The sequence below is a fragment of the Oryx dammah genome, unplaced genomic scaffold (genome assembly GCF_014754425.2).
Source record: "Oryx dammah isolate SB20612 unplaced genomic scaffold, SCBI_Odam_1.1 HiC_scaffold_10, whole genome shotgun sequence".
NCBI lineage: Eukaryota > Metazoa > Chordata > Mammalia > Artiodactyla > Bovidae > Oryx > Oryx dammah.
This window is the reverse complement of record NW_024070194.1, coordinates 57,893,231-57,920,895: the sequence shown is the minus strand read 5'-3', so window position 1 is coordinate 57,920,895 and position 27,665 is coordinate 57,893,231. Positions and strand designations below refer to the sequence as shown.

General features: G+C 43.0%; 1 protein-coding gene across 15 annotated transcripts in view; it reads left to right on the top strand.

Annotated features, from left to right (window-relative positions):
• KIAA1217 (KIAA1217 ortholog) overlaps positions 1-26,402 on the top strand; it is a 350,338-nt gene extending 323,936 nt beyond the window's left edge. For 7 of the 15 annotated variants that reach the window (XM_040248525.1, XM_040248522.1, XM_040248523.1 and 4 more), the window contains 9 exons: positions 2,336-2,519; positions 6,162-6,325; positions 6,978-7,136; positions 17,537-17,656; positions 21,444-21,479; positions 21,633-21,710; positions 21,823-23,424; positions 23,939-24,061; positions 24,772-26,402. In XM_040248525.1, coding sequence (XP_040104459.1) covers positions 2,336-2,519; positions 6,162-6,325; positions 6,978-7,136; positions 17,537-17,656; positions 21,444-21,479; positions 21,633-21,710; positions 21,823-23,424; positions 23,939-24,061; positions 24,772-25,266 — 2,961 coding nt within the window. In that variant the 3' untranslated portion in view covers positions 25,267-26,402. The remainder of the gene's footprint in view (positions 1-2,335; positions 2,520-6,161; positions 6,326-6,977; positions 7,137-17,536; positions 17,657-21,443; positions 21,480-21,632; positions 21,711-21,822; positions 23,425-23,938; positions 24,062-24,771) is intronic. The other 8 variants (XM_040248526.1, XM_040248524.1, XM_040248521.1 and 5 more) reach the window with 5 other exon arrangements.
• Positions 26,403-27,665: the final 1,263 nt, after the last annotated feature.

The following is a 27,665-nucleotide window of genomic DNA, read 5'->3' as shown; positions in this document are numbered from 1 at the left end:
GAGTTGACAGTCTGGTTGTAGAGACAATGGATATATGTATCAAAGATGTATATAACTTATATACATGTATGATAGATTTTTAAAAGTCATTAAGTAGGTTTCAATGGCCAGATTAAGAGAAAGGCCATCAGATTTCAGAGAAGAGTCAGGTACCCAACCTGTAGGAAGATGAGACAGTGGTGTGCTGGTCCGTGTTTAACAACAGGGAGAAGCCTGATTTGTAGCGTTTGCCAGTTTCTGTGGTGGAAAGACTTAACCAACCATTACTGATTTTGAGTAAAGCAACAGTGTGACATCCACTGAACATGACTTTGGGAGGAAAGATGACGGTCAGCCCTCCTGAGCCAATGTGAGCTGGCTCAAGCACACCACTGGTGAATGCAGTGACCTTGAAGATGAAATAGAATCTGGGTAAGCAGAGAAGGCTGGTGAGCGCATTCTCAGATAGAGAAGGTCGGGCCTTGAGTACACCTATTTACTGGGAAGAGGAGGAAAAACGGCTGGCCAAAGGGGCTGGAAGCTGACTCAGGAGAGATTACTCCCCAGTCTCAGACAACTAAGGTTTTATTCCATGGATATCAGAGAAATTCTGCTGCTTGGACCAGTCATAAAACGTGGTGTCTTGAGAAAATTCATGTGGAAACAGTATGCAGAACTGATTTTGGTGGTGGGTCTCAAATAAAGGATGCTGGATGGGAAGTTGTTACCAAAGTCTCAGAAGAAACGAGAGGGAGGCCTCAACGTCACAGGGTATAGAGAGAAAACCTGCTGTGTTTTTAAAATATTATTTTCAGCAAGAGCTGGTGTCAGTGTTCGTGCAGCACACTGCATTCCCCTGGGTCTCTCCTTCCCCTTCTCTAAACAGTCTCCTCTGCTCAGGACTGTGTCCTGGTCCCCAGTCCTAACCATTCCTGCCTCTCTTGCAAGTCAGCAGTGGATAACTTGTTTCAAGAGGTGACAACTTAAAACCATGAAGGCCAGAGTCACGGCTACTGGGCCTCTGAACACGAGGCAGCTCCCCTCTGCTCCAGACTCGGAGGCTGTGCCCCCTAAACCAAGTTAGCTGCTTATAAAATGCATATTACAAGATGGGGTGAAATGTGATTGATGATGATTCTGCCTGTCAGGGTGGGGAGGAGGCTGCAAGCACATCTTCCTCCTGACAGTTAGTGGATCTGCCACATTAAGCACCTCTATATTGCAAAGAGGTCAGTAGGATGATTCTTTTAGTTAAAAATGTCTATTGAGAATCCATGAGGCATAATTACCATTGTTATGTGTATATTTTAAGTTTTAGCAGCACATTCACACGTCACCTCTGAAATGCTCTGATCCTCCGTAAGGAGGCCTGAGTCTTCTACTGGCTCTGCCTTTGAGCTTGATTCACTCAAAAGATGTTACTGAGCCCCAGTGAGTGCTAGCCTTCCTAGGCTCTGGGGTAGGCAGTGAACAGAAGGGACCAGGCTCTGGTGATGATAAAATGCGAGGAAGGAAAAAACAGAGGCGGCTCAGGATGGTGACAGTGCTGGCTGTTACTCCTAGAGAGTGAATCTTGGGCAAATCCTTCATCTCACCGGGCCCCTGTGTTCTCACTGTAAGATACGCTGATTCTGTGATCTCCTGGGTCTTTTCTGATTCTGACACTATGGGGTTCTGCTGATGCTGGTGCTCATTTCCACTCTTCCCTCTTAAAATGATAATGTAACATCTCAAAATCACAGGAAAATGTTCTTTCAAAAAATGTACAGGTATTTTAAAATGCATTTTATGTATTTCTGTGTAGAAACTATAGAACTTAATGGAGCTTAGAGATTATCTCAATACCCCCTTCATTTGGTAAATAGGAAAATGTGACCCAGAAGGTCATATGGCAGTTCTTTAGACAGCAGCAGAACTAAGACATAGGATTAGTGAGTGTTCTGGGGTTTGTTTCTTTGAACATCTCCTCTATGATGAAAGCTCAGTGTAGACGAAAAGAAAGTTACGGGCTACACGCCTTTGTGTATCTCTGTCCCTCTCCTGAGTGCTGGAAGAGTATGTGGTGAGTGCTCAGTGATAGCCGAGTGAGTGAGGGGTTGGGTTTCTGAGCTTACTGCTCTGTGAATGAACTTCACGTGGGCTTCTGTGTCAGCCTATTTAAGGAGATGTAGCAGACAGCATAAGGGTCAGGTTTGTCTGATGTGCAGACGTGTCCCTGGACACAGAAGCCAGAGCATTATTTGACCAGTGGTTTAAACGGGTTACACTTTCTCCCACCCCAGCATCAAATCTCAAAACTTACCAATTCACGTTCCCTTCTGACTTCTGAACTTTCTTCATTGCTGATGTCCTTCAGAAAGCAGAAAGGAAATGGGAAGAGAAAAGGCAAAATCTGGACCACTATAATGGGAAGGAGTTTGAGAAACTCCTAGAAGAAGCCCAGGCCAATATTATGAAGTCAATTCCAAACCTGGAGATGCCACCAGCCTCAGGCCCCCAGCCAAAGGGTGATGCTCCAGTGGACAAGTTAGAGCTTTCAGGTAAGGTGCTATCAGAGCTGTGTGGTGCCACCCACGTGGGCACAGGCTGGCCATTGGGATCAAGCTCTCACTTCCTAAAAATCTTATATAATATTGTATCTCAACTATGCCTCAGTAAAAAACTTTTTTTAATTTATAAGTTTTAGGTGCACAATAGTGATTCACAATTTTTATGGGTTATATTCCATTTATAGTTATAAAATAGTGGCTATATTCCCAGTTTTGTACAATATATCATTGTAGCTAATTTATTTTATACAGCATAGTTTATAACTCTCAGTCCCTTACCCTTATCTTGCCCCTCCTCCCTTCCCTCTATACTCACTGGTAATCACTAGTTTCTTCTCTGTATATGTGAGTCTGATTCATTTTGTTATCTATGTACTACTTTATTTTTTAGATTCCACATGTAAGTGATAGCATAAAGTATTTGTCTTTTTCTGACTTATGCACTTAGCATAATACCTTCCAAGAGTCCATGTTGTAAATGGCAAAATTTGACTCTCTTTATGACTGAGTAATATGCTCGTGTATATATACACTGCACACCTTCTTTATCCATTCCTCTGTTCATGGACACTTAGCTTGCTTCCATATTGTGGCAAATGTAAATACTGTGGCTATAAATACTGGGGTACACGTATCTTTTCAGATTAGTGTTTGTTCTGGGAGGCTATATACCCAACAGTACTATATACTACTGCTGGTAATTCTGTTTTTAGTTTTTTGAGAAACCCAATACACACAGATGGCCAACAGTTATTTGAAAAGTTGTTCAACATAACCAGGGAAATTTCAAATCAGAATCACAATGAGATATTACTTCACATCTGTTAGGATGTCTTTTATCAAAAAAAACAAGATAACACATGTTAGCAAAGATGTGGAGAAAAGAGTATCATCATCCACTGTTGATGGGAATGTAAATTTGTACAGCCACTATGGAAAATGGTATGAAGGTTTCTCCAAAAATTAAATATAGAACTACCATATAACCAGCAATCCCACATCCAAGTATATATTCCAAGGAAAGACAGTCATCTCAAGAGATATCAACACCCTCATGCTCATGGCTGCATTATTTGTTGAGGGGTATGGAAAAGTTCATAGCTGAATAGAATGGATAACGAAGATGTGACGTGTATGCCTATTATATAATTATACATGTGTACATAATATATACTTCATATTTATACATATATTCCATTATTTGTGAAGGGATATGGAAAAGTTCATAGCTGAATGGAATGGATAACGAAGATGTGACGTGTATGCCTATTATATAATTATACATGTGTACATAATATATATTGCATATTTATACATATATTCTATGTATGTGTATACACATGTATAATATATATGTGGATAATTGTGTAATATATATATATGAACATTATTCAACTATAAGAAATAAGATAATCCTGCCTTTTGTGACAACATGGACAGAAACTGAAGTCACTCGGTTATGTCCAACTCTTTGCGACCCTGTGAACTGTCGCCCACCAGGCTCCTCCATCCATGGGATTTTCCAGGCAGGAATACTGGAGTGGGTTGCCATTTCCTTCTCCAACATGGATGAACCTGGAGCATATTATACTAAGTGAAAGAAGCCGGCCAAAGAAAAATAAATACTGTGTATCCTCACTTATAGGTGGAATCTTTAAAAAAAAAAAAGTGAACTCACAGAAACAGGGAGTCTAGTAGAATGGGGACGTGCTGGTCAGTGGATACAAGCTTTCAGTTACAAGATGAATAAACTCTGGATAGCTCAGGTACAGCATGTTGACAATAATATATAATATATACTTGAAATTTGCTGAGAGAGTAGATCTTAAACATTCTTACCACACACACACAAAACTATGAAGTGATGGTTTGTTAATGATTGTTAAGCATTTCACAATGTTTATGCTTATCAAATCATCAGGTTGTACACTTTACATATGTATAATTTTGTTCAATTATATCTCAAAGCTGGGAGGAAAATAAAGTCCATTTTGACAAGAAAAAAAATTTAATTGGAAACAAAGCCTCAGATGTCTCTAGAGCCTTGCTTCTATTTTAATTTTTATTGGCTACTACTGTTGAAGAACTGTAACCATAGCAGGGAAGCTGTGTTCTGCATTAGGATTCTAGAACAGTGTCCACTAAGGAAAAATGTAGCTTCTGCCATTCTTATGAATTTATGACCCTTTGCCACAGCAGCTGGGGGAACAGGAGGCCTGTGTTTAAATTGAGCTCTCCTTAGAAAACACCAGATTTTATGAGTTCCCAGAGGAATGTTAGATCACAGAGAGGATTCACATTATTTTTTTAATCAAAATTATTAGATAGTATATTTAACCAACCAAACCGTGGAAATTAAGCATCAGTATCTCCATAATAATATAAAATAGCTGTTAAACTCAAGCTGGTAAATCTTCAACCAGTTAAAAACCATGTGCCTTATTCTGATCTTAAAATTATGGACAAAGACATTATTTTACATGCAGCCCAGGGCACCTCAAGTTGGTCAGAGACAGAACCTTCATCATTACATATGGGAGGGAGACCAGAGCCAGACTGTTGGCCTCAGGATGAGACCCTACAACCCAGCACCCTCTGCACAAGCCAGAAACCATCCACTGCAATCACTGGCCTGTTATCCTGATGACTTACCCAAGCCTGTATTAAAGCTTTCAGTAGAAAGTCCTCAAGCACCTCCTCTAAACAACTCCATGTCATTTGCTCAGAAAAGACAAACACTCCTGGGAGGCCTGAACTGTGAGTCCCCGGAGTTGGGGCAAAGGCTAGCTGGAAGCTCCGATTCCAAATTTCTGGTTTTACTGCATTTGCGAGCTTTTAGATAGAGTATTGGTAAACGGTGCAAGGGAAGGATATTGATACAGGACAGGATTGAAGCTGTTTGAGTTTTGAATAAGAAATGCCCCTTTTTGCACATTTTTGGCAGGAAAGCTCAGCAGACAGCTGCATCTCCTAACCATCGGTGTCAGTACTACTTTTTGATTCGCTCATTTCTGCGTTTGCTTCTTCCTTTAATTAGCAGAGAGGCCATTTCTAACCACATAACAAAGACCAAAAAAATCCACTTTCTCCCCAACTCTGCTCTGTGACCCCATCTACTTCCCACTCTCCCTCTGGCCCTTCCTAGGCCAGATTCTACTCTCACCTCCTCCACCTGAAGCCTTCCTCCGAACCCTCCTTTTCAAACTCAGGGGTGAAAGCTCTGGAGGCCCTGCAAGGGGTTCTGACCTCTCATCTCTCCCAGTAAAAGTTTTGGGGGTAAGTTTGTTTAGAAGTCACACTAAGTAATACTTGCATAGCATTTGCTATAAGCCAGGCATTATTTTAAATGCTTTATGTGCATCAAGCCATTTAATCTTCACAACACCCCAGTGGAAACAGTATTGTTAACCCATTAAGCAGATGAGAAAACTGAGGCAGACAGAGGTTAATTAAATTGTTCAGGGCCTTTATAGGACTTCAAACCAGTCAGGCTTCAGGGCCTGTATTTTTAGTTGTTGCACCATGGAGAGAAGAAAGAAGTTTTGAGTCAGGTTGCACTAACATTCTAGAAATACAGTGGACTTTCTGGATGTTAATTGAAAGCTGATTTTGCAATGACACACTGTTTTCCAGAAGACTCTCCAAATTCAGAACTGGACTTGGACAAGCTGGGGGGTAGGTCCCCACCTCCTCCTCCACCACCTCCACGGCGGAGCTACCTGCCAGGATCTGGGCTCACCACCACAAGGTCGGGGGACGTGGTCTACACCGGCAGGAAGGAGAGTGCCACTGCTAAGGTCTGATGGGTGAAGCCCTGCTAAACTGGTCTCTGGGTACAGATGCTCTCCTTTAGAACATGAAAGGTAGCAAACAGAAGCAGATAATGAACTAGATCTCCAAGGAAGCGCCACAGGTGGGAAAGTATACTATTGGAATAGACTCAGCCCCAGGAGTTCTGTCCTTACTTGACTTAGCTGCAACTATGTGAAATTCAAATCACCAGCTACTTGCCCAGCAAACCACACTAAGACTGGAAATGGGGGCCTGTGGGGCAAGCACAAGAAAGATCATCTTACAGAGGTAATTGCGATTAGCTGACCCTGCTGTGGGCGTCAGCAGAGAGAGGTTCAGAGAGCTTTCACCTCCACTTAACCTGGCAAGCTTGGTCTTTTATGTTAAATGAAAATACAGGTTCCAAGGAGGACCTTTCTAAAAGGCATTAAAATTAAGGAGTTTTAATTCTTCAATTTCTTTGCCAAAATGACACCTTGGGCAAGGAAAAACCCAAGCTACATGGGAGTGGACAAAACAGCCTTTTAGCTTGATTTGAAGATCTAGGAAGCTGAGGCACCTGGCAGTGAGAGAATGCATGCTCTTCTGTGATCTGTCCCCCCTTTTGCCAGCACCTAGGGGTGAAAAACCAATAACTGTGGTTCAAATCTTCCACAGGCAACCAGTGAAGATGCTGGACCAAGTCCACAGGCTAGAGCTGCAAAGTGTCCGGCCGAAGAGCCAGCATCAGCCTGGGCCACATCGCCACCCCCCGTCACTGCTTCTGCAGAGGAGGAGGAGGAGGAGGAGGGAGACAAAATCATGGCGGAACTTCAGGTATGTGGAGAGGTGACTGACCGTGGCTCCTGGCCGCTCCCATCTGGGACTCTGGCTGTGTCTCTCACAGACTCATGAGGCAGAGTGGGCATGGGAGAGCCCTGTGGGACCTGGGCCATGTCACCTGCATCTCTGGGCTGGGCCCGAGGTGGCACTGAATATGTGTAAGGCATGACCACTGCATAAAACAGCTCAGGAAGTGTACGCCCAAAAATTAATTCCAAGCTTTCCTAACTCTGGCTGGTAGGTAGGATTTACTTTCCTTTCAGTCCCTGCTTCATTTTAAAAGCACTTAACACATTATTGACTGAGGGAATTTTGCAGAAACTAAGGCCCATGGCCAGCAGTTGGTTAAGTGAATGCTGAAGCATCTCAGGTCATTTGGTAACAAAAGACATATGACTACATCTGTGGTCAGTAGTGAGTTAAGATGGCGATTAGAAATACCAGTCCTTCCTAAGGACTGATTCAAGCCCCCTTCAAGTGGGGTACCCTTCTTTCGCTTTAATTCTTAGAATGACAGGCCTGGAATCATGTGGCCTTCTGTCCTCCACGCCAAATTCCCAGTCAGTGTCAACGTCATCTTTTCAGGTATTCCAGAAAGCAGAATAATCTTGACTCCCGTTTTCTTTGGTCTATTTGAGAAATGTTACTTTTAGATTTTTATTTGTCAACAGACCCAGTCTATTTGTAGGAATAATGATGGGATATAGAGCTGTACCCAAAGTTGATCCCACATTCAGATCCTGGGTGTAAATCTGACCCAGGTGTATACTCTAAGAACTTGTCTAGTCAGTCATAAAGCACGATTCCTAGACCAAAGTCTATTTGTAGAATATTTCATTTTGATTCATGAATTAATGTAGGACTTTTTTGCCCATTCAATGGTCAGATCAAACTTGTTTAGGGCTCCAGAACATGTTTGCCAAGGTACCAGTGGTTTTGTGCAGCCCAAGGATCTGCCTTCCTCATTTGGAGCAGGAGAACTTTCTCCAGACCATGCTATGTGTCCATCCTGCTCTCCATGGGAACAACTGCCAACGTTAAGCTGCTTGGGTTTTCCAAGGAAAGCCTGGTTTAACCTCATTAAACCTCGTACTGGCCTGAGACATCCCCTCCACTAAACAGTTTAAACCTGTGCTGCTTACAGGTTTTTTAGACCAAAGAATTTCATTCATAGGAACCATGGATTATAGTTAGTGACTCATGAAACAGTTGAGTGCATGGAGGCCTTATCCACTGAGGGCCCTCTGACCAAGACACTGGTAGGTCAAGGCTACTTGCTGCTGGGCATTGGTGCCTGTCCTAAGATGCACAGGCAGATGCTGAGGCCTTTCATTATGGCATTTGCTCCCAAATTATGGTGTAAATAACAAATATGAAGGGGAAGAGGACAAGATAGTGGAGAAGAAGGATGTCAGCTCATCTCCTCTCACAAAAACACCACAACCACACTAACTGCTGAACAGCCATCAACAAAGAGGACTAGAACCTACCAATAAGAGATACTGTACATCCAAAGACAAAGAAGAAGCCAAGATAAGATGGGAGGAGGGACACAGCTGCTGCCATAACACCAAATCCAGTACCTACCAGGTGAGAGACCCACCAACGGGAAGATGATTGTATCACAGAGGTTCTCCCACAGGAGTGAGAGTGTGGAGCCCCACGTCCAGCTCCCCAGCCTGGGGGCCTGGCCTCAGGAGGAGCCCCCACAGCATGTGGCTTTGAAGGCCAGCAAAGTTGGGGTCAGAGCACTCCACCAAGAGGAGGGAAACAAACTCCACTCCTGGAAATGCACTGAAGGTCTTGTGCACTCTCAACCCAGGGAAAAAGCAGTGACTTCATAGGAGCCTGGGCCAGACTTCCCTGCTGGTCTCGGAGGGTCTCTGGGGAGGTATGAGGTCACTGTGGGGTCAGAGATACTGGAGGCAGACATACTGGAAAGTACTCATAGGTGTGAGCTCCCCAAGCAGTCACCATGTTGACCCAGCCCCACCCAACAGCCTGTAGGTCCAGTGCTAGGACACCTCAGGCCAAACAATCGATAGGAACACAGCCCCATCTGAGCCCACAGCCACCTCTGAACAGCCACCCCTTGACACAGCTCCACCCACCAATGGGCAGGAAGCAGCTACTCTCACCAGGAAGCCTGTACAAGCCCCCTAGATCTGCCACCTCCCCCAAGAGGCAAACACCAGAAGCAAGATGAAGGACAGCCCTGGAGCCTGTGGAAAGGGAACCACAATCAAGGAAAGGGAATCAATCAGTGTGATACACCCATATTAACAAATTAAAGAATAAAAACCATATGATCATCTCAAGAGATGTAGAAAAAGCTTTTGACAAAATTCAACACCCATACATGACAAAAACTCTGCAGAACGTGGGCATAGAGGGAACCTACCTCAATGCAATAAAGGCCATATATGACAAACCCACAGCCAAAATCATTCTCAATGGTGAAAAACTGAAAGCATTTTCTCTAAGATCAGAAACAAGGTAAAGATGTCCACTCTTGCCATGATTATTCACTGTAGTTTTGGAAGTCCTAGCCATGGCAACCACAGAAGAAAAAGAAATAAAAAGAATCCAAATTGGAAAAGAAGTAAAACTGTCACTATTTGCAGATAACATGATACTATACATTGAAACTCCTAAGGATGCCACCAGAAAACTACTAGAGCTAATCAGTGAATTTGGCAAAGTTGCAGATTACAAAATTAGTGTATAGAGATGCAAGGGATTTCTGTGCATTAAGAGCAAAAAAATCAAGAGAAATTAAAGAAACAATCCCATTTACCATAGCAACAAAAATAATTAAATACCTAGGAATAAACCAGTCTCTAAGGAGGTAAAAGACCTGTATTCACAAAACCACCTAAGACACTGATGAAAGAAATCAAAGATGACACAAACAGATGAAGAGATATATACCATGTTCTTGGATGGGAAGAATCAATATTGTGAAAATGAATATACTATCCAAAGCAACCTACAATTGAATGCAATCCCTATCAAATTAACAACGGCATTTTTCACAGAATGAGAACAAAAACTTTTTACCATCTCTATGGAAACACAAACACCCCAAAAAGTCAAAGCAATCTTGAGAAAGAAAAATGGAGCTGGAGGATTCAGGCTCCCAGACTTCAGGCTCTACTGCAAGCTACCGTGATCAAAACCTATGGTACTGGCAGGCTAGAAAGCCCCAAGATAAACCCATGCATCTCTGGTCACCTAGCCTAGAACAAAGGGAGCAAGAATATACAATGGAGAAGAGAGAGCCTTTTCAATAATGTGTGCTGGGAAAACTGGACAGCTGCATATAAAAGAAGGAAATTAGAATACTCCCTAACACCATACACGAAAAGAAACTCAAAATGGATTAAAGACCTAAATGTAAGCCAGACACTATTAAAACTCCTAGAGGAAAACATAGGAAGAACATTCTTTGACATAAATCACAGCAAGAAGTTTTCTGACCTACCACCTAGAGTAATGAAAACAAAAATAAACAAATAGGACCTAATTAAACTTAAAAGCTTTTGCACAGCAAAGAAAACCATAAACAAGATGAAAAGACATCCCTCAGAATGGGAGAAAGTATTTGCAACTGACAAGGAATTGATCTCCAAAATTTACAAATAGCTCATCAAAAAATAAAACAACACAAGGGCAGAAGACCTAAATAGACATTTCTCCAAAGACATACAGATGCCCCTAAAACACATGGAAAGATGCTCAACATCACTAATTATCCGAGAGATGCAGACCAAAACTACAGTGAAGTATTGCCTCACACTAGTCAAAGAGACCATCATCAAAAATCTATAAACCCATAAACGCTGCAGAGGGTGTGAAGAAAAGGGGACCCTCTTACACTGTTGGTGGAAATGTAAATTGGTACAGGCAACTATGAAGAACAGTATGAAAGTTCCTCAAACTAAAAATAGTACCACATATGATTCAACAGTCCCACTTCTGGGCATATCCAGAGAAAACCGTCACTCACAAAGACACATGCACCCCAGTGTTAACTGCAGCACTGTATACAACATTCAGGAGATGGCAGTAACCTAAATGCTCATCAGAGGAATGAATTAAGAATGGGTGGTGTATATATACACGACAGAATACTACTCACTCATCAAAAAGAATTAAACAGTGCCATTTGCAGCCACACAGATGGGCCTAGAGATCATCATCATAAGTCAGAGAAAGATAAATATATGATATCACAAATAGCAGTTCAGTTCAGTTGCTCAGTCTTGTCTGACTCTTTGTGACCCTGTAGACTGCAGCACGCCAGGCTTCCCTATCCATCACCAACTCCTGGAGCTTATTTAAACTCATTCCATTGAGTTGGTGATACTATCCAACTATCTCACCACCCTCTGTCATCCCCTTCTCTTCTGGCCTTCAATCTTTCCCAGCATCAGGGTCTTTACAAATGAGTCAGTTCTTTGCACCAGGTGGCCAAAGTATCGGAGTTTCAGCTTCAGCAGCAGTCCTTCCCATGAATATTCAGGACTGATTTCCTTTAGGACAGACTGGTTGGATCTCCTTGCAGTCCAAGGGACTCTCAAGAGTCTTCTCCAACACCACAGTTCAAAAGCATCAATTCTTTGGGACTCAGGCTTCTTTATAGTCCAACTCTCACATCCACTCATGACTACTGGGAAAACCATAGCTGTGACTAGATGGACCTTTGTTAAGCAAAGTAATGTCTCTGCTTTTTAGTATGCTGTCTAGGTTTGTCACAGCTTTTCTTCCAAGGAGCAAGCATCTTTTAATTTCATGGCTGCAATCACCATCTGCAGTGATTTTGGAGCCCAGAAAAACAAAGTCTTTCAATGTTTCCATTGTTTCCCCATCTATTTGCTGTGAAGTAATGAGACCAGATGCCATGATCTTAGTTTTCTGAATGTTGAGTTTTAAGCCAACTTTTTCTCTCTCCTCTTTCGTCAAGAGGCTCTTTAGTTCTTTGCTTTCTTCCATAAGGGTGGTGTCATCTGCATATCTGAGGTTATTGATATTTCTCCTAGCAGTCTTGATTCTAGCTTGTGCTTCATCCAACCCAGTGTTTCTCATGATGTACTCTGTATATAGGTTAAACCAGCAGGGTGACAACATACAGCCTTGACGTACCTCTTTCCCAATCTGGAACCAGTCTGTTGTTCCATGTCCAGTTCTAACTATAGCTTCCTGACCTGCGTACAGATTTCTCAGGAGGCAAGTCAGGTGGTCTGGTATTCCCCTCTCTTTCAGAATTTTCCACAGTTTGTTGTGATCCACATAATCAAAGCCTTTGGCATAGTCAATAAAGCGGAAATAGATTTTTTTTGGAACTCTTGCTTTCTTGATGATACAATGGACGTTGGCAATTTGATCTCTGGTTTCTCTGCCTTTTCTAAATCCATCTTGAACATCTGAAGTTCTCAGTTCACGTACTGTTGAAGCCTGGCTTGCAGAACTTTGAACATTACTTTGCTAGCGTGTGAGATGAGTGCAATTGTGCGGTAGTTTGAACATTCTTTGGCATTGCCTTTCTTTGGGAGTAGAATAAAAATTGACCTTTTCCAGTCCTGTGGCCGCTACTGAGTTTTCCAAATTTGCTGACATACTGAGTGGAGCACTTTCACAGCATCATCTTTTAGGATTTTGAAATGTATTGAATCTAAAAAATGGCTTATTTACATAACAGAAACAGACTCACAGACTAAGCAAACAAACTTAGGTTACCAAAGGGGTTGTGGGGTTATTAATTAGGAGTCTGGGATTAATATGTACACATTACTATATATAAAATAGATAATAAGCAAGGACCTACTGTATAGCACAGGGAATTCTATTCAACATACCATAACATAAATGAGAAAAGACTTTTTAAAAAAACAGATATGTGTATATGTATAACTGAATCACTTTGCTGTACACCTGAAACTAACAGAACATTGTAAATCAATTATATGCCGATATTAAATAACAAATACAGTATAAATAATCAATCATGGTATAAGTAAACCATGACCCAGTTTGTTTCAAATGAAGACAAAGCACTAGATAATTTCTAATTTGTGAAAGGTGAACAAGCACTAATAATCAAAGAACTATAGGCTTTTAGGCTTGTGAATAGTCCTGCACTGCCCCCAAGAGAAGTAATTTCTGTGTTCCAACACTTGAGGATATTTCCCTCCATTGATATCTAAATGGCTTGGATGCTTTCTTTGACTGAAAGCTATACAAAGGCAGAGTATCCAGCTTCCTGTTGGATTATTGGTGGTCAGGTAGCAGTGGGAGTAAAGTGCTCTAAGCCTAAAGTTACCAGCTTCATCGGTTAGCCTGCTGCATTAGAAAGTCGGCCAGTGGCCCTGCTGGAGCCTTTGCCTCCACAGGCTCTACAGAGTTAGGCAGCCCCCAGCCCCACTGAGGCAGGACAAGCAAGGAGTGGCTGCAGCCCCAAGCATAACTGTGGGACAGCTTTCCTACTGCATGTCACTGGGCATCAGAAGGAAAAACCACTGGCTCTGAAGGCCAGGGTCTACCAGCCCAATGGAGATGGTGAATGCCCTTAATAAGCAGAGGCCTGGGGCCTGTCCAGAATCAGGGAGGACAGGGTGTCTAAGGAGGGGACCAGGAGCCAGAATAGCTGGGGAAGGTGCCAGGCATCAGCTCTATGTGTATTTTAAAAGCTGTGCTGGAATGTTCATGTGGGGAGGGCACAGGTTATTCTTTGTGTCTACAGTTATTTCCAAATGACAGTACTTAGTATTAAGAAAACATGATTTCCAAATGACAGTACTTAGTATTAAGAAAACATGAGATGATTATTTGAAATTATTCATTTAAATAACTGGTCTTTAATTCTGCCTGCACCTAGAATAATTTGAAGAGTTAAAGTCCTATGACACCATGAAACTCCTAGAAGAGAGCATAGGCAAAACATTTTCAGACATAAATCATAAATAAATCAATGTTTTCTTAGGTCAGTCTCCTAAGAGAATAGAAGTAAAAACAAAAGCAAGCAAAATGGGACCTAATCAAACTTACAAGCTTTTGCAAAGAAAGGAAACCATTTTTTTTTTAATGAAAAGATAACCTATGGGATGGCAGAAAATATTTACAAATAATGTGACAAACAAGGGTTTAATTTCCAAAATATACAACAGTTCTTACAGCTCAACAACAAAAAAAACAATCAAAAAATGGGCAGAAGACTTTACAGACATTTATTCCAAGAAGACATACAGATGGCCAAGAGGCACATGAAAAGATGATCATAATCACTAATCATTAGAGAAATGCAAATCAAAACCATAATGAGATACCGTCTCATAATATTCAGAATGGCCATTATTAAAAAGTCTACAAATAACAAATGCTGGAGAGGGTGAAGGAAAAAGGGAACTCTCCTACACTATTGGTGGGAATATATGTTGGTACAGCCACTTGAAAGAGAGTACGGCGGTTCCTCAAACACTAAACATAGAATTGCTGAGTGGAAGTCAGTTGTTCCACTCCTGGGCATACACTGGGCAAAGCTCTAATGGGTTAAGACCGGCATGCCAGCCTGGATACTGTAAAACTCTTTCGAGGAAAACACAGGCAGAACACTCTTTGATATAAATCACAGTAACATCTTTTTTGACCCAAGTCCTAGAGTAACAAAAACAACAATGGGAACTAATTGAACTCAAAAGCTTTGCACAGCCAAGGAAACTATCAACAAGACAAAAAGACAGCCCTCAGAATGGGAGAAATATTTGCTGACAAGGGATTAATCTCCAAAATAAACAGTTCATGAAGCTCAATACCAAAACAGTAAACAACCCAGTAAAAAACTGGGTAGAAGACCTCAACAGACATTTCTCCACAGATGACACATAGATGGTTGAGAGGCGCATAAAAAGATGCTCAACATCATTAATTATTAGAGAAATGCAAATCAAAACTACAATGAGGGGTCACCTCACACTGGTCAGAATGGTCATCATCAAAATATTTACAAACAGTAGATCCTGGAAAGGGTGTGGATTGAAGGGACCCTCCTACAGTGGTGGTGGGAATGTAAATTGATACAGCCACTATGGAAAACAGTATAGAGTCTCTTTGAACAATAAAACTAAAAACAGAGCTACCATATGACCCAGCAACCGCAGTCCTGGGCCTGTATCTGGAGAGGACTGTAATTTGAAAGGTGCATGCACCCTAATGTTCACTGCAGCACTGTTTACAGCAGCCAGGACATGGAAGCAACCTAAATGTCCATCAGCAGAGGAATGGACAAAGAAGCTGTGGTACATCTATATTGGGTTTGCCAAAAGGTTCATTTGGGTTTTTCCATAACTCCTAAACCAAAAAACCTGAAAAAAACTTTTTGGCCAACCCAACACAGTGGAATTCACTTCAGTTCAGTCTCAGTTGTGTCCAACTCTTCATGACCCCGTGGACTGCAGCAGGCCAGGCTTCCCTGTCCATCACCAACTCCCAAAACCTGCTCAAACTTACGTGTCCCTCGAGTCGGTGATGCCATCCAACCATCTCATCCTCTGTCATCCCCTTTCCTCCTTCCATAAAAGTATGAAAAGGCAAAAAGATATGACAGTGGAATTACTCATCCTTAAAAAGGAACAGATTTGTGCCATTTACAGAGTCATGATGGACCTAGAGACTGTCATTCAGAGTGAAGTCAGAGAAAAACAAATATTATATACTAATGCTATACTAGAAAAATGGTACAGATGAACCTATTTGCAAAGCAGAAATAGACACAGATGTAGAAAACAAACATACGGACACCAGGGGGTAAAGGAGGGTAGTTGGGATGAACTGGAATACTGGGATTGACATATGTACACTGCTATGTATAAAACAGATAACTAATGAGAGCCTACTGTATAACACAGGGAACTCACTGCTCTGTGCTGACCCAAATGGGAAGGAAATCCAAAAAAGAGGGGATCTCTGCATACATATAGCTAATTCACTTTGCGGTACAGCAGAAACTAACACATTATAAACCAACTATACTCCAATAAAAAAAGATTTTTTTAAGATAAATGTACCCCAATGTTCATAGCAGCACAATTCACAATAGCCAAAAGATGGAAACAGCCTTCATGTCCATCAACAGATAAATGGATAAAGAAGATGTGATGTGGTACATACACACAACAGAATACCATTCAGCCATAAAACAGAATGAATGATGCCATCTGTAGCAACACGGATGGACCTAGAGGCTATCATACTAAATCAAGTCAGGAAGAGGAAGAAGTACTATCTGACATCCCTTGTATGTGGAGTCTAAAATACGGCACAAATGAACCTATCTTCAAAACAGAAACAGACTCACAGAGATTAGTAGATGTCAACTATTACATAAAGATATATAGTATGGATAAACAACAAGGTCCTAGTATATAGCACAGGGAGCTATATTCAATATCATGTGATAAACCATAATGGAAAGGAATCTTTAAAAAAGAACGTGTGTTATGTATATAACCAAGTCACTTTGCTGTACAACAGAGATTGGCACAGCATTATAAATCAACCCTAGTTGCATGAAACAAAAATTTGAAAACTTAAAGAAAAAGTCCTACAGCACAAAGTCTGGCTTAATTCCCTAGGTGTGGCCCAGGAAACGGTATTTCTTGACTGGATGTCAGGCAGCCTGACTGAACCAGTAATTTCAGGGAACGCCGCTGCTTGGGTCACGCTCCTGCTCTTACTTTCACATGGGCTGTCGCTCCCTTTCTGCTCTACACACAGCTGATGCTTTCTCTCTGAAAGCTGGCCGCCCTCACTCTATTCACTAGACTGGCCCTGTACTCCTGTAACCACAGTCATTAGTTTTCAGAGACAAGTCTGTGGGGTTCTGGTTGCTCCCAGGCTGCTCAAAATTCACTTGATTCTACAGCAGAACAGTCCAGAGCATGGGAGTATGTTGCTGCTGCAAACAGTGAACTGTTAAAGATGACTTCCATTTTAAGGTTTAAAAATGTACAGTATCTTGTGCCCTTTCATCTCAATAACACTGGCAAAAATATAATGGAAACTGGAAAGATAGCTTCTTATTAATTCATTTACATAGTCAGCATTTTTAAGGGTCAAAACTCTTTCAAAGAAGCCCTACTAAGTACAAATCAGGCTCACCCAGACAGAATTAAAGGACTTTCATTTCAAAGGCTCTGTCCATTTCATCTTGGCCCCAAAAATAAGGGCTTTGCTGACCTGAGGTCAACTGGGGAGCCAGTTTTAAGGGCGCTGACTCCCTGGCCCCAGCGTGTCCCACACGCAGGTCTCAACCGGGAAATCCTCTGGAATCCCAGCTGTTCCCTCTGACTGCCTCACTGCACTCCATCCCTGTTAATCTCAGTATTTTAATTCCTTAGGCATTCCAGAAGTGTTCCTTTATGGATGTAAATTCAAACAGTCCCGCTGAGCAGTCCCGGGCTGACAGCCACGTTAAAGACACTAGGCTGGGGGCCACAGCCCCATCCAAGGAGAAGAAGGTAACGTGGCAGTTACACGTTGGCCACCCAGTGGGCCGTCCTTCTTTCCTGGCTCTGGCACTAACATCGCTCTGTGCTTGAGCTTCTGTTCCTTCTCTCTTTTCCTCACCTTTTTTTTCCCCCCTTCCTTAAACTAATGGAGACACGGCTTGGGGTTTCACTAGAGATCTCTTGCTCAGGTTTCCAGAATGGATGCTGTGTTCTGTGCACAGCACACAACCATAGATGCAGAATTTAGGCATTTTCTCCCCAAACCAAAGATAAGACATCATCAAGATTTTCTAGAACTCTTAAGAGAAAAAAAAAAAAAAGGGAACATGAAGCAGGTAGCACTTTTTCTAATTTTTAACATGTCTTCTGGACCAAAGATGTCTACATTAAAAGTAAGCAAAAGTTTTAGATCCCAGGAAGAAAATGCAGAGCAAAATTGTTGACCTGCCATCCATGGGTGTATCCGTGGAGACTTCCACACACGTTTGAGGATGCCAGAGTTCCTGTTACTACTACAGATTCTCAACGCGCCCCTTCCAACTCAGCAAGTGCAGCTCACTTTAGTGCTGTTGTACTTTGTGTCATTCTCAGAGTTTCCAAAGAGACAACTAGGCTCTGAAACAAGCTCACTGTCATGACATAAGGACTTTAAAGAAAGTGAAAGTCACTCAGTCACGTTCTACTCTTTGCAACCCCATGGGCTATACAGTCCATGAAACTCTCCAGGCCAGAATACAGGAGAGGGTAGCCAGCCGTTCCCTTCTCCAGGGAATCTTCCCAACCCAGGGATCAAACCCAGGTCTCCCGCATTGCAGGCAGGTTCGTTACCAGCTGGGTCACCAGGGAAGCCCCTGGTGGCTTAGCTTAAAGTCCTTTCCTCTAAGGACTTTAAGGAAAGGAGATTAACCTGCATGTCTGAACTTCAACTCTGTAAATTGAATCTGGAGCTTTGATGATTTTTGGAAACAGAGTCATCTTCTATGAATGAAGCCTCTGTCTAAGTTTAGGGTAAAAAGTCTTAACATTTTCTGCCAGGAACTTGTATCTCAGAATTCAAAGCTTCTAGTTTCCTTTAAGTAAAGTCAAACAAATCAGCCATAACATACAGCCCAGTAGCTACTTCACGTAGGTACCTCAGTCCAGGGATAAGCAAGTTCAGTGAAGATACAGGATCACAAAGTCAGAGGGCTATTCAAGCACAATCCTTCAAGAGATGCAGTCCTGGCTTATAACTGTCAGCTGTGGAGCCTTGACAGAGGCTGACTGGCTGCTCCCTGGCTCCCAGCCATCCCAGAGCCTCATGTAAACTCCGCCTGCCACATATCTGGCAAATGAAACTGTTAACCAGGTGATAGGGGTACCTCTATGCACCAGGGGAGATTATTGTTGATTTATCTTTCTCATGAAGAAAATCTCCTACTAGTATGAACTGAATGCGTGACAGTCACAATGGAAATATGTTGCTTCTTCAGTCTGAGGAATTTCCTTCTGTGGCCTTATAAAGCCAGCTCATAGAAGGCCCTGGCGTGTCCTGAGTTACATGCTGTACTTGAACCAAAGTGACTGTTTCTTCCAAAATACTGACCAGGAGCTTCTTGAGGATCCCTCCAGAAACAGTCATCATCTCATTGTAGAATTTTTCTAATTTGCTAAAATGCTGCATGGGGTTTCTTGCCCTGCAATTAGAAATCCATATCCCATCGATCACATAGATCAGATATTGAGCAAGTCTGTACTGATTGTCCAACACCAGGCCACTAAACACAAGGTTTAATTACAGGTACTTTTTCTGGATAATCATATTGAGTAGACTGATCTCCTTCATAATAACCATGACTCTATCAGAACTGTCCCCAAATTGTTGTCATTATTAACCTCTTCTTGGGCTATTCATCTTCTCTTCCATAAATCAAATGTTTCTTAAAATTCTTCTCTGTCGTGAAGTGCTAGCCTAATACTTACTTCTGTGTTTCTAATTTTGGTTTCTTGCCCAAATGCTTATTACCTTTGCTTCACCAGTTGTCTGAACAGTCAAATCTCGGGGTCCCGAAACAGATACATTCATGAGGCTTAATTACATTTCATGCAGAGTCTTGACTATCTAAGACTAAGATGTCATTGTGAGATTACATGACAGCTGTGAACAAGTTACCCTTGATAAAGTTACTGCACTTGCTTTGATCCCTGCCTTCATTTTTCTAGCCCAGCACCAAAAACGCTAGGTCATGTGAGACCCACACATGGCATCTTTACCTTAGTGACTTTCCATCAGAGGAAAGTCATTTTCCTTTGATGAAGCAGATCCATTCTTGCTGCTAAATTTGTTTTAAAATACATATACTTCTGGGTGGCATTTGAAATATTTCACTGGATATGACATGGACTGGCCAATCAGAACAGATGCCAGTCCTAACCCCCAGTACACAGGTCGGCAGAACAGCAGCCCTGCGTACACCAGTTCTTCCTCTGGGTGTACTCGCATTCAGGGCCTAGCACAGTATGCTGACTCCCTCTTTGGAGTTGAAACCTTAAAACAAAAACCTCGTTTATTTTTCTTCATACAGCATTTTACGTCTAAATTTAAAATCTGAATTTTAAATCCCACAAGAGATATTGTTCCACTGTAGCAGCTGAATCTCACTGCACCGTCTGGGGCCCTATGGGGATGAGGGGAGGTTAAACACGAGGTGTTTGGTGGCTGACGCGCTTAGGATCCTGTGCCGTATTTCCCTGTGATTAACACTGACTCTGTCGTCTCTCTGTTACTCCCTGGATGTGTACAGACACTCTTTCCGTTTCCAGCTGGGCAGTAGGGTTGATCTAGGTTGTCCCTGGTGGGGCCTGGGTTCTCGTGCTTCGTTATGTCGTCATCACTTTAAACCCAACCGCCTCCTTGGGATCATGCCCCAGTCTGCTCTGATCACCTCTTCCTCTTGGGCTTCTGCAGCCAGAAGAAAGGCCAGCGAGGCCCTGGAAGTGAAGGTGGGGCTAGTGTCAGGGCTGTGGACGGGGCCGAGGCTACCGCTATACCCCCAGCAGGTAGCGCGTTCTCCATAGCTGGTCCTCTCCACTGGGCTCTTACCTTCTGAATCTTGGTGGGAACCTCAGAAACACATCTTCCCTCTAAATTAGAGCACCCAGCAACTCAAAGCTGAATCATGACGGCACAGTCACGACTTCGGCCTCAAGTATCTGTTTTTTAAATGTTTAGATGATATTTTGGAGGCACTGTCACTCTGAATGAGGATTTGATCATCTTGGCTATGATTAGTTTGAAGGTTATTTTGACACTTTGCTTGGCAAGTACAAGTACAAACTGCAAGTATGTTTTCAAAGCTATGATTTGACCAGGGAAAAATAATGGTCTGGGGTTTTTTTTAACCTCAAAGTACCACACCCAACAGTGCAGGGCCCTTATAGACAATCCCCATACAAGAAGCATAGCTAAGACTGAAATAACCATCTGGCAGAGATGTGGAAACTTTCCTGGTCTAGTTCCTTGGTTTATAAGCAAGAAACCTGAGGCCCAGGGAAGTGAGGTGACTTGCCTAAAATGACACAGTTAAGTGGCAGATCCGAGCCAGAATCAAAATCTGCCTGCTGATATATTGTGCTTTCTACAACGCCACCCCAATCCTCTGGTTTTAGAGTCGGCTAAGCGCACAGTCAGATGGTGAAAAGAGGACGTGCTGGTCCAGAATCAGTCCCTTTATATTCTGTTAACTGCTCCCCCTACCGACATTTGAAATCCTTGAAGCATTTTGCTAATTGAGATTTTCGTCTTGTGCAAACACAGGGCATTTTTGGAAGTTGGAGAACCAAGCAACCCAAGGTAAACAGAGCTGTAGGCTTTGGACCGGTGTGTAACAAATGTGCTTGGCCCGCATGTTTTGGAAGTGTAATTAAAGGAACACTCTAGTTGTAGTCCACTTTGGGGGCGGGGGTGTGGTTTTGTGGAGTAACGTGTCCTACACTGTTCTACCAGAATTTGGAATTTTTCCACGAAGACGTACGGAAATCTGATGTTGAATATGAAAATGGCCCCCCAGTGGAATCCCGGAAGGTGAGTTTACCAGATATGTGTTCCAACTGATAGCATGCAGATTGACTCCCTTCCTCTCCAGATCCATTTCTGATCACTCTGTGTGGTTTCCCCCCTCTGCTCTTCCTCTCAGGTTACCCCAGGGGCTCTCACACCTAGTGACCATCCCAAGTGGGAAAGAGGAATGGAGAATAGTGTTTCTGGTGCAGCAAGAACAGCAGAATACAAACCTGACATCTCAGTGAAGGAAAGTTCCCTCTCCACTAAGAGTTTACTTAGAGACAGTAAAAACCATTCCCAGAAAAATGTGTCTCAAGTCAATTCTAGTTTCTCTGGTATTAGTTCATTCGAATGTGAAATCAACAAAGGACCTAAAAAGTCCGGGCTGCAGTACCCTGCATCTGATGCTGAGAATCAGAAGATGAATTATGGGAAGACAAAGGGGGTGAGTCAGCAAGGCCAAGAAGATTCAGAGAAGGGTCACCTTCCCTCTCCCACTAGACCAACCGAATTGACGACTCGTGATGTCAAAACTCCAGACCAAGAGGTTCCCATGACAGAGTTTGGCCAAGTTGTCTTAAGACCAAAGGGAGCTAAGCACGCTAACACGATGCCTAGTGAGGACGGGGAGTCCACACCAAGTTCTCCCAGCGAGGAGAAGGCAACCACCGACAACATTGCCTTCATGATCACCAAAACCGCGGTCCAGGCTCTCTCCAGTGGGGAGGTCCATGATATAGTGAGCCGACAGGGGGAAGATGTACAGACGGTCAACATTGACACCAAAAAAGAGACGCTGTCCCAGCAGGAAGGCACTGAAAGTGAAGAGCCTGTGGTGTGCCTGGACAAGAAGCCCGTGATCATCATCTTTGATGAGCCCATGGACATCCGGGCTGCATACAAGAGACTTTCAACCATATTTGAGGAGTGTGACGAGGAACTGGAGAGAATGATGAGGGAAGAAAAGATAGAGGAAGAGGAAGAGGAGGAGACTGGAGACCCTGTGGTCCAGAATGACACTCCCCAGAAGTTTCCTAAGGAAGGGGCCTTGGGTAGCCCTCAAGCAGGGCAGGAGGCCAAGAGTAAATTGCAGCCACACTTCCTTTCAGTGGAGACAGGAGTGTCAGGAGGACAGGAAGTGAATAAAACCGAGCAGATCAAGTTCAACCCAACTGATTCTCCAAGCTCAGAAAGCCAGGGTGATGTGACCGATGACCAGTTTGAAAGCCCCAAGAAAAAGTTCAAGTTCAAATTCCCAAAGAAGCAGCTTGCGGCTCTCACGCAAGCCATTCGCACAGGCACGAAGACTGGGAAGAAGACGTTACAGGTGGTGGTCTACGAAGAGGAGGAAGAGGATGGCACGCTGAAACAGCACAAGGAAGCCAAGCGATTCGAGATCAGTAGGTCTCCATCCGAAGACGTCCCTAAAAGCCTGTTCAGGAGACTAGAGCAGCCCAGTCCAGAGAGTACTGCTCCAGTTTCAAGAACTGATGAAATCAGAAAAAATACCTACAGGACGCTGGACAGCCTGGAGCAGACCATCAAACAGCTGGAAAACACCATCAGTGAGATGAGCCCCAAAGCCCTAGTTGAGACCGCATGTTCTTCCCACAGAGATTCTGTTGCAAGTTCATCCCACACGGCCCAGGAGGCCGTTCCCCCGTCCTTGCTAGTCCTGGATGAAGCATCCACTGCCTTAGAGCCCCCCTCATCTATACCTTCAGCTTCACGTAAGGTATCTTGGTCTGATGGAAAAATGAAAAGAGCCAGCTGCTTTCTTAAATCTGCCATAATCACCATTAGCAAAAGGTGTCTTGTGATTGACTCGCTTCCTTTCAGGTGGCTCGTTTTGTTTTGTTGTCTGTTCACCATGATCCCTTTCTCTCACACTTCTTCCCTCGCCTTCAAAACAACAACAACTAGGTGTCTAACAGCTAATCGATTTCTGTTTTTACCTCTGTTGCTGACTGGTGTTGGGAAAACCCCAAGGACGCTGGGCCAGCTATTTGCCGTTGAAGTGATTGCTCTGATACTCACATTAAAATCCGTTTGATCAGTAGTGGGGCAGTTTCATTGTTTGATTCTCCGAATTAACCCCAGTGGTGTCTCCTGATGTTCGTCTCCTAGATCTGTCCTGCATGTAGGGCTGTGGCTTCTCACGTTGAGCTTCTCTGCACACAGTCGGGTGGCCTCAGATGACCCACTCACGCCGTCCTTTCTCTCCCCCCTCTTGCTGCTCCTCTCCACAGGGCTCCACTGGGACCCCTCAGACGAGCAGGATGCCAGTCCCCATGAGCTCCAAGAACAGACCCGGAAGCCTGGACAAGCCTGGCAAGCAGTCCAAACTGCAGGACCCCCGCCAGTACCGCCAGGTAGTTCTACCTTAAGCCCGCTTTTGGATGGACACTCTTGTGCTTAAGAAGCAAGTCACTGACTTAGTTTATACCAAATATTGCACTTTTTCTTTGTTAAGATACAGTTTATCTAGACATCCTGGATCTGGGGGCATGAAGAGAGAGTTTCAAAGCCTTTGTTGAACTTCTCACCACGCTTTTGCATGCTCGCAATAAAACATCTTTCACTGTGTGACTCCAAAGTTGACCTGTAAAAACGAGGTGGCAGGCCAGGTGGCTTTCCCTGGGGGAGTGTAGTGGTTCATCAGAACACCTGGGGAAACCGAGAGAAAAGGCTGCCCTGAAATTCACCAGGACTAACGTGTGTGTTGACGGCATCGCACTAGAGGCCCATTAACCATCATGATGCCCCGCCCCCACCCCAGTAATAGCCCCCCGCATGGCCCCCCTGCCCCCTGAACCCAGAGGTGGGAGGAGAATGATGTGCCTGTTCTCACAAGCACTCTTCTTCCTTCTTCCCTGTTCTGTACATCCTCTGCCCAGCACTTGGGGGGTTTCTACCAGGCCCAGTACAGCATGACAAGAGTTAGCTCAGGCCTCGAACTGGTTTAAGTTTGGTTTGGTGTCTTTGATTTAATGATCCTCAGAAGGGCTGTGTTGCCAGAGCCTGTGGACTGATGGTGTTACCAGCTTTCTGATAAACTGTCTCCCGCCATCTTTGTTTGCAGGCTAATGGAAGTGCTAAGAAAGCTGGTGGGGACTGTAAGCCTACTTTCCCCTCCTTACCTGCTTCTAAGATTCCAGCCCTTTCTCCCAGCTCTGGGAAAAGCGGTTCTCTGCCTTCTTCTAGTGGTGACGGCCCTAACTTCCCTAATCCGCCTGCTACTAAACCATCGGTTCCTTCTAACCCTCTCAGCCCCCACACAGGACGACCTGCTCCCTCCGCCTCCCTGATCCCCTCTGTCTCTAACGGCTCCTTAAAGTTTCAGAGCCCCACTCATACAGGGAAAGGTCACCATCTCTCATTCTCACTGCAGACTCAAAACGGCCGAGCAGCCCCTCCTTCCTTCTCCTCCTCCCCCCCGTCCCCTGCCTCCCCCACTTCACTGAATCAAGGTGCAAAGAGCGTCAGGAGCAGCCACACTCCTAGCCTCACCAGCTACAAGGCACAGAACGGAAGTTCAAGCAAAGCCACCCCATCCACAGCAAAGGAAACCTCTTAAAGGCCAAATCCAATTAATCACAAGTTGGAGTTACATTTAAGAAAAAAAAAATTTTTTTTAATGGTCTTACTGTTTTCACAAGAGAATGTAACATATTGCTGTACTGTTTGAGGCTTAATGCTAAGTATGTGCTAAATACTGAATTAATAGACTTCAGTAAAGCTTTTTTTTTTTTTTTACTTTGTTGCTGTTCTAATTACATAGTGTTTACTGTCTCTATTCAGTACCTGTTAAATGAAGCAAGCATGTGTTACCAAAAAAGAGAGTATGGCGAGAGAGAAGGGTGTGTGTGAGAGGAAAATAAAAAATGTATTAAGCATGTAAAACATGTATGATTCCAGAATTTTAGTATGTTTTGTATAAAAATATTTTTCATTACGGAGACTAGAAGTGAACAGAGAAATACACAAGTGTGACTATACAAATTGTAAAACAGATACTATTATATTTCCTTTTATTTTAGTGTTATTTAGCTTTATTACAGATTTCTATTTTTGTCAAAACTTCATGGTTTCTTTCGAGATCTTTTTTGCCAAAACATTTTGATACTATAGCATTGTACATTTGAAAGTAGTGTGCTAGACAAGAAGCCAATGAACTTCTACACAAGCCGACACAGAGGCATGTGTAGAAGGCAATTATCAACCCTGCTGCACTGCCATAAAAGTTATGTATAATAATTTGCCAGCCCAAGCAAGCCAGTTCTGCTTTTCTTTCTTTCTTTTCAACGTATTGGGATTCTCTAGTTGTTTTCTTTGCAGTATCTCAATCCTCCCTTTGTTTTCTGAGACCTGGTAACCCACACTACTGCATTGTGGATTTTAAAATGTACACTTCTGTACGGTTCTGTAAACTGATCAATTTTTGTAAATATATAAATAGATGCCAAAAATACTGTATGTGACAGCACATAGAGTAGTTTTCCCACACCAAAGTTCATTTTTATGCATGCTTTAAACATCTATCTTGGGATGGGCAGAAATGGGACTTGCCGGACATTTTTAAAAAGCAAAAAGTTTGCACAGCTAGAGTGTTTTTGTAAATAAGTGTATTTGTATAACACAGTCATGTAATATACAGAACTATAAGCAGAGACTTTGCAAAACTAAATAAAGGGCTGCATGCTTACTATTTTTTGTACCTTGTCCCTATAACTACTTACTAGTCAAAGAACAAACATAACTGTTACCAAGTTAAATACTTTTGGCTTTGAGGGCATGATAAGAAAACATGTAACCAGATGCAGACGGGTTTTCTGAAAGCTCTGGGGCGGTGCATTCTGAGAAATTCATTACAAATATAGTGCCTTCCCATGAAACCTCCAACCTTCTTCATGGCTTAGCAAGATTTAGCTGACAGCAAGCAAACCAGATAGAGTTTCTACCACTCTCCTTTACCAGACGGGCTCTTATTAACTTTTGTTTCTTCATCTCCAGTAGAAGTAAAGTAGAAATAAAATGCCTTTATCACTAAGATTTTGGGGTTTTTTTTTTGAGTTCTCAATTTTAAAAGAGATCACTGGTCTAGAGGGAAATATTCTCACTAACATTACCCTATTATGTATTCATTTTAAATATCAGCAGAAAAGCTAGTGAAAATAATACCAAGATAATGAACTGACTACAAGAAATCTCAGGGACTTGCTTACCATTATTTTTTGACCCTCCACCCCCAATATTTAACTTGATTTGGTACTAAATACAAATGTTACTATTGCTTTAGCACCTGATTATTAATGTTCTCAGACTTTAGGTTTACTGAGCTGGGATGCCTTCACCAGAAATGTTAGTACATCTCTATTCAAAGTAGTCATTGTAGTCACAAGTTTCAGGGCACACTCAGGGAAGGTATCTTTTTTGTCCACTTTTAATGCAACATAACTGACACAGTATACATCTTGCTGCATAAGGTGTGCAGCGTAATGATCTGACTCACATCCGCCACGAGATGATGGCCACACTGGGCTTAGTGTCCAGAGACGGCATGCAGATGACCAAGAGGCACATGAACAGATGCTCAACATCAGTACCTGTTAGAGAAGTGCAAAGCAGAACTACAGTGCCACACCACCTCACCATGGTCAGAGTGGCCATCACTAAAAAGTCTACAGATAACAAATGCTGGAGAGGGTGTGGAGCAGAGGGAACCCCCCTTACACTGTTGGTGGGAATGTAATCTGGTGCAGCCACTATGTAAAACAGTACAGCGTTCCCTCAGAAAACTAAAAATAGAATTATCATATGATCCAGCAACCCCACTCCTGGGCACATACCCAGATAAAATTATAATTTGCAAAGATCCATGCACCCCTATGTTCATAGCAGCACTATCGACAAAAGCCAAAGCATGGAAACAACCTAAACGTCCACGGACAGAATAAAGAAGCACAATGGAATATC